Source organism: Zea mays, chromosome 1 (genome assembly GCF_902167145.1).
Source record: "Zea mays cultivar B73 chromosome 1, Zm-B73-REFERENCE-NAM-5.0, whole genome shotgun sequence".
Taxonomy (NCBI): domain Eukaryota; kingdom Viridiplantae; phylum Streptophyta; class Magnoliopsida; order Poales; family Poaceae; genus Zea; species Zea mays.
The window spans coordinates 238,098,224-238,105,339 of NC_050096.1; the positions used below are offsets into that span (position 1 = coordinate 238,098,224).

The following is a 7,116-nucleotide window of genomic DNA, read 5'->3' on the forward strand; positions in this document are numbered from 1 at the left end:
GATATTATAGATCTTGGCACTTTTTTATATATAGTTAGTCAATCAAATATATATATAAAATATATTTTATTATCTATGTCAACACTAGTGCTACTGTATCGATGTACGCATGTCTAGAGAGTAAACCTTAAATTATGGGATTAGAGCATCTTTAATATAGGCCTTAAACAAGTTTGTATTTTGAAATATAGGGCTCAGGACCATAACACACACTCCAATAATGACCTTATTTCATAAAAATTCATCAAACGATTATACGACTCGATCTCTCGAGTCCTAAATATACGACCCTATATATTGGAGCCCTATTCTCGTTTCTTATTAATTTACAACTATTTTATTTTCTAATAACATGGTTTATTTTCTAAATAGTATTATTTAAGGCCTAACTGTTGTAGTAAAAAAATTATTTGAAGCCCTAAAACATTTAGACGCGGTCCTATTTCAATTTTAGAGCTCCTTGTTGGAGATGTGGTGTTGGTTCCTTTAGTCCTAAAGTTTAGTCGCTAAAATTTATATTTGAATTCCCATTTGAGAGACTTTTTAGTTATATTATTTGTCAGTTTAGTGACTAAAGTTTAAGCGTTGAGAACTAAACATCCCCTAAAATAAAGTTTGGTTACTCCTTATCTACTAGATGAGGAGAGTAACTAGGGATGTTTGGTTTCGTGTTTAAGGCGTCACTACGGTTGTGACGCATTAGGGAGGAAACCAAACAACCCACTAATGAACCGTTAGAATCTATTTTTGTTTGGCATTTACACGATCGAAATACCAGTGACTAAACTTCGTTGTTTTATTTATTTTGTTTTGTTTCGCCAGAACCCAAATGCCACATGTGGGCCCTACTAACCGTATCTCCTTCACCGTTGGTAACTCTCGTATAGTTCGTTCGTTTATATTAAAAAAAACAGAGAAAAATGTCGTGTATTCGTTGGGAGCTCTCTGTCCTCTCGTAAGACATTCTGAAGCCGGCGATCGCGCTTGCATGGCAAACACACGGCGACGACGTCCGTGCGTGAGAGTCCATGGCCTCTTGTGCTCGGCCGGGTTGGTTGGCGAGCCGTATCGTCCCGTCTTGAATGAGGAGGAAGAGGCACGTCCCTATCTCTCTCTCTCTCCCAAGCGGCCAAGCCCGACGGAGTTCTATATAAACACGCGCGCCAAAAGCCCAGCTCAGCCCACCCCAGGTCGCCACGCCCGCCACAAGAAGCAGCAGCCTTACCCGAACCGAAGACGAACCCTACCGCGCCTTGATATCATATCGTCTCCGTGTCGTTCTCGCAGCGCAGCGAGCGAGCCACGCGCTCCTGCGCAGTAGCGTAATGGCGGTGCAAGGCGGCGAGGAGAGGGAGAGCGGGAAGGGCGCCGCCCCGGCGGTGGTGTCAGGCGGCGAGGCGGGCCCGCCGGGCCGGAGGACGGCGAGGGGCCACCCGCTCCTGCGCGGCGGGTGGAGGCGCGACCGGTACACGCACGGGATGCGGCCGGCGCAGATGGAGGCGCTCCGCGCCATGTGCGGCGCGCTCATCCCCTCGCTGCCCGCCGACGCCGACGCCGGCCGCGGCGACCCGCCCGGCGGCAAGGACCTCGAGCGCTTCTACCTCGCCTCCGCGGCCGACTCCACCATCCCCGACGAGGTGAGCAGCGAGAACCCAACCCACACGAATTGCTTCGTGGATCCCCCCCCCCCCCCCCCCCCCCCGCCGTGTGTTTTGGTGAAAAAAAAAATCAAAACGGAAACCATATTCGTCTCATCATCTGGGTGGTACGGTGTGCGTTCCCCTGTTCATCTCTGGACGTTTGGAGTAGGTGAGGTGAGGCCCTGCTGTCCTCTATAGATGGCCATTTGGCACTAACACGATGGGCCGGCCCAGGCACGACACGAAAAAGCACGGTCCAGGCACGACCCGGCCCGGTTAGTATAGTGCTAGTGCCTGGCACGGCACGGCTATAGTGCCTTGCCTGGGCCACTATCTCGACCCGTAGTGCTGGCACGGGCACGACACGGTTACATTTTTTATTTTAAAAATAATAGTTTACATATATCAAGTATAAGAATTCAACATATAACACAATAAAACTACATCTGCACTGGTTAGATGGATGCGTTTAAGCCTCTTATGCACTAGGTTGTGAGTTCAAACCCTTAAAACTGCACATTTTTTGCTAAATTATACAATATAATCAGATGGGCCATAGTGCCACCGGGCCGGCCCGGCACGACTAGCAGGCTGACCGGCCCATCTGGCACGGCACGATTCAGTAGCCGGGCCTGGCGGGCCATGCCGACCACGGGCCGTGCCGGTCACGGGCCGGGCCGTGCCGGGCCGGGCCGGCCCGTTTGGCCATCTATACTGTCCTCTGCGGTGATGCTCTATGTGGCAGGCGCTGGTAATAAAAATCTTGCGCCCAGCGTACGCAGCAAACCAACAAATAAAAACCCTTGCTCGGTACCCAGCACTGCACAGGTCCCGCCGTCCCGTCCCGGGCGCTGGCACTGAGAAACTGGGCAAGACATCCCGTCCGCTGCACGGGAAAGTAGCGGTGCACGCCTGAGTGATCCTGTCACGACTTTTGAATCGCTTGCTCCCTAGAAGTAGCAGTGCCAGCAACTAGTACTGTGGTATCGACGTTACACCTCATGCTAACTCGTACACGTGAGAAGACGTAAGCAGATTAGCTCAAAAGCCCCCGTCACTGATGTCACGCTCTTCCCCCTCCGCGAAATAACAACCTCGATTTCTGCATGATTTATTGTTTACACATACGAAGGCTTGCTTTCCAGCAGTATCTAACCGAATCAGAGCCTGACATTTCTTTTTGTATCTCGTGCTTGCTTGCTGTAACAAACAAACGAACGAACGACCAAAAGGTCGCGGAGCTGATGGTGACGCGGTGCATCCGCGAGGCGGTGGCGCTGGCGTGGGTGGTGCTTTGGGCGCTGAGCACGCGGGCGGGCACGCTGCTGCTGTGCGGCCGGCTCAGCCTCGGCGCCGGCTTCCCCTACGTGCGCAGGTTCGCCGACATGGCGCCGGAGCGGCGGGAGGCGGCCCTGCGGCGCTGGAACCGGGTGCGCTGGCTCTTCCCGCTCCGCATCGCCTTCGCCATCGTCAAGATCCTCTGCCACTACGTCTTCTACGCCATGGTACGCCGGCCGCACCCTTCTCTCTCGTACGCACCGTGCTGGCCGCAATAAATCTAGGCGTCTATACTAATCGGCAGGAGATTAGGTTCTGGAACCCTCCAATTAGTAACGGGCGGCTTTCCACTGTTCCTGAACGCGGGTACTACTAGTGTGGTACGTCAGCCAGTTCTCTGAAATCTGAATACAGCGATAGGGAATCATGCATGCATGGTCCACTCCAGCCACACCGGCGAATCTGAACACAACAAGAACGTCAGGATCAGGAACAACATATATAGCGCCGACACGGCATTTAAAGTGTTTACTGCAGAGATCTGAAGCTAGTGTTATTATTATGCATGGTAGCTTGCCGCTGCTCATTCAGGAGGTACTACAACTTACTATCTGTTCAGGATCGTTGGGTGCTTTAGAATCACATAATAATTACAGGACAGCTCTGCGGGAGGCCCCGTCTCTGATCTCTCTCCAAGCTAAACACAACAAATACTTTCTGATGAATAGCACACTAAAAAGTCTTGCTCGGCCCAGTTCCGAAAACTGAAAATGACTGCTTATCTGAATGCTAACTTGGCCATGCACGTTTTCGAATCTTCAGATGCCATGAGAGGCAGCATAACACACCAGTATAGTCTTATAATGTGCTAAGGTGTCTCGGTCCATGAGAAGGGACCACAAAAAAATCTGGTTCTTGTGATCAGGGCAGCTTGTTTAACAATGGATCGTGTATCATCAAGGTCACCAACCATAGCCACAAGCATGGCAGTGGACCAGTGGGACGGATAGGGCTCGAGTCCCCTCTACTGCTCTTGTGCCTATGGAGACCCTCTAAATCTTAAACGTATATGGTATAATAATATAGAAGGGTTTCATATATATAGTAGTGGTTTAGTTTAGTCCATTCTAAAAATAATTTCTGGCTCTGTCCTTGCATGGCACAAATTCATCCTGTTGTTGCACACCGAAAGAAAAGAAAACTGTGGCCATACTATTCCGGGCAAACCATTGATGCTATGGATTTTATCCGTTTTGTTTTAGTTGTCGCTGGATAGTGTAAAATTAAACTATCCAACGACAACTAAAAAACGGAGCGAGTACAATGTTTTTCACAGTCATCCTTTTTCATCTCAAAAAAGATCATAGGCAGACATCCAGTGCAAAGATTTCTCTCTTGACATGCAGGTGAACGAGAACTCCGAGAATCCATACTGGAAAGCGATAGGATACAGCGTGGACGAGCCACGGGAGGATCGGGCTCGGACGGCGACACCGTCGCCGTCCCGGCCCCTCGACGTCGGCGTCGTGGAGACCAGGCTGCTGGACGACAACAAGCTGCTCAGATCGCTCGTGGGGAGGGGCCTCACGGTGAAGCCGGCGTCGTCGGACGCGAACCACCACACAGTGCAATGCGACGCCGTCATCGTGGGGTCCGGCTGCGGCGGTGGCGTGGCCGCGGCCGTGCTCGCGTCCGCGGGGTACAAGGTGGTGGTCGTCGAGAAAGGCGACTACTTCACCGCCGAGGACTACAGCTCGATCGAGGGCCCGTCCATGGAGCGCCTCTTCGAGCGAGGCGGCATCTTCTGCACGTCCAACGTGACCACCATGATCTTCACGGGCGCCACGGTCGGCGGCGGCTCGGCGGTGAACTGGTCGGCGAGTATCCGGACGCCGGAGGAGGTGACGCAGGAGTGGGCGCGCGAGCACGGGCTCCCGGTGTTCGCGAGCCCCGGGTATGCGCAGGCCATGGACGCGGTGTGCGCCCGGCTCGGCGTCACCGACGGGTGCCAGGAGGAGGGGTTCCAGAACAAGGTGGTCCGCCGCGGGTGCGAGGCTCTCGGGCTGTGCGCCGACGCTGTGCCGCGCAACTCGTCGGATGCTCACTTCTGCGGGAGCTGCAACTTCGGTTGCCCGACCGGGGACAAGCGCGGCACCGACACGACGTGGCTCGTGGACGCCGTCGCGCGCGGCGCGGTCATCCTGACCGGCTGCAAGGCTGAGTACTTCGTCCTCGAGAAGAACCACAGCAGCGGCAGCGGAAGCGGGCGGGGCAAGAAGTGCGTGGGCCTGGTGGCGACCTGCGCGAGCAACGGCGTCACCAAGAAACTGCGCATCGAGGCCAAGGTTTCGATCGCGGCTTGTGGGGCGCTGATGACGCCGCCGCTGCTGCGGCGTAGCGGGCTCAAGAACCGGCACATCGGCAGCAACCTCCACCTCCACCCGGTGTCCATGGCGTGGGGTTACTTCCCGGAGAACAAGCAGGACCCCCCGCTCTCTGGCAAGTGCTACGAGGGCGGCATCATCACCAGCATGCACCGCGTCACGGACCGCACCATCATCGAGACGCCGGCGCTGGGGCCCGGCGCCTTCGCCGCGATGGTGCCGTGGGAGTCCGGCCGCGACATGAAGGAGCGCATGCGCCGGTACTCCCGCACGGCGCACGCCTTTGCGCTGGTCCGCGACCGCGGCGTCGGGTTCGTGGACGGCGAAGGACGCGTGCGCTTCACCCCGAGCCGCGAGGACGTCGACGAGCTCCGCAACGGCCTACGCCGCGTGCTGCGCATCTTGGTGGCGGCGGGGGCCGCGGAGGTCGGGACCCACCGCAGTGACGGTCTCCGGCTGCGGTGCAAGGGCCTCCGCGACGAGGACCTCGAGGGGTTCCTGGACGAGGTGACCATCGAGAAGGGGCCCATGCACTCGAGGGTTGACAAGTGGGCTCTCCACTGCTCAGCGCACCAGATGGGCAGCTGTCGTATGGGGTCCAGCCCTAAGGACGGCGCCGTGGATGGCCGCGGCGAGAGCTGGGAGGCAGAGGGCCTGTACGTGTGCGACGGCAGCCTGCTGCCCACGGCGGTGGGCGTCAACCCCATGATCACCATCCAGTCTATCGCCTTCTGCCTCTCCAAGGGCATCGCCGAGACCATGGCCCAGGGGCAGGGCAAGGGACAGTAGCCTATGATTGAGACGCGCCTGGCGATGGTTTAATTCATGCGTGCAACACTGCAACATGTGTGCGTTCTTGTTAATCGAGTGTGGTGAAAGCGTCGAAAAATGTGTTTGTGCATTGTGTTTGTGCAAATGGTACGCGAATCACAATACATCCTGTTTCCTGCCCCGGTCAATATTTTTCTATTATGATGCATAAGATTGCTCATTGTAAAATGTATGGCTGCCGCCGCTTGCCCAATTCTGAAACAGTTTTCTTTTATAGAGGTTCTGATACACAGCTACACTGCTGATTGTTGCATGGCCCATGTAACCGTAGGCCCAAATTGGGCCGCCGCATGTGCATCCTCGCGCTCATGCAAGCGAACATGCCCAGGTCGCAAATGAATGGAATGGGCCATCTCGTCTCCGCCCTTCCGCGGATAGACAGACGGGCGGAAACGGTCCATTCTAGTTCTATCAACTGCTGTTCCTCACAACAACAAAAATATTATTTTTTAAAAGAAGTTCTATAAACTATTTCTATAATTTGATTTTTGTTAAACTCTAAAACTAAACACCTTACCCTCCAAAAAATTATTTAAACTGTTTTAATGACCTCTCTATCCTAGTTCAGAGTGATTTCAAAGCACCTTTTTGTCGGGTACCGTAATTAGGGGTACCCCCAACGCTCCTAAACACGGCTGGTAACCGCCATCAGCACAAGCTGCAGAGACTGATGGGCGCAATTCAGGTCAAGGCTTCGTCTACTCAAGAGATGCGATCTCGCCTCGCCCGAACCCAGCCTCGGGCGGAAACAGTAGTCCCAGGCGAATTCACGCCTCGCCCGAGGGCCTCCTCAAGCAACGGGCGCACCCTCGACTCGCCCGCAGCCCAGCTCGGGCAGGCTTCGTAGTGAAGCAACCTTAGCCAAATCGCCTCACCAACCGACCGTATCGCAGGCGCATTCAATGCGAGGATCGCCTGACGCCTTATCCTGACACACGTGCCTCAGTCGGCAAGGTCGAAGTGACCGCAGTCACTTCGCCCTT

General features: G+C 54.7%; 1 protein-coding gene across 2 annotated transcripts; it reads left to right on the plus strand.

The window, feature by feature from the left end:
* The first annotated feature begins 1,158 nt into the window (after positions 1-1,158).
* Positions 1,159-6,347, plus strand: LOC100274574 (uncharacterized). 2 transcript variants are annotated; one of them, XM_008670499.3, is made up of 3 exons: positions 1,159-1,637; positions 2,873-3,145; positions 4,325-6,347. In XM_008670499.3, exons 1-3 carry the CDS (start codon positions 1,326-1,328, stop codon positions 6,089-6,091), a joined length of 2,352 nt encoding a protein of 783 aa, XP_008668721.1. In that variant the 5' UTR covers positions 1,159-1,325; the 3' UTR covers positions 6,092-6,347. The 2 variants fall into 2 exon arrangements, with proteins under 2 accessions (XP_008668721.1, NP_001142399.1); NM_001148927.1 differs by lacking the exon at positions 1,159-1,637 and adding an exon at positions 2,473-2,667 and having other exon boundaries at positions 4,325-6,324.
* The last annotated feature ends 769 nt before the right edge of the window (positions 6,348-7,116 follow it).

Bases quoted from the DNA above. Each gene is read 5' to 3' on its own strand.
- LOC100274574 (XM_008670499.3), top strand. From the start codon at position 1,326: ATGGCGGTGCAAGGCGGCGAGGAGAGGGAGAGCGGGAAGGGCGCCGCC. The intron at 1,638-2,872 runs GTGAGCAGCGAG...AACGACCAAAAG, and splicing joins ACTCCACCATCCCCGACGAG to GTCGCGGAGCTGATGGTGAC. The intron at 3,146-4,324 runs GTACGCCGGCCG...CTTGACATGCAG, and splicing joins ACTACGTCTTCTACGCCATG to GTGAACGAGAACTCCGAGAA.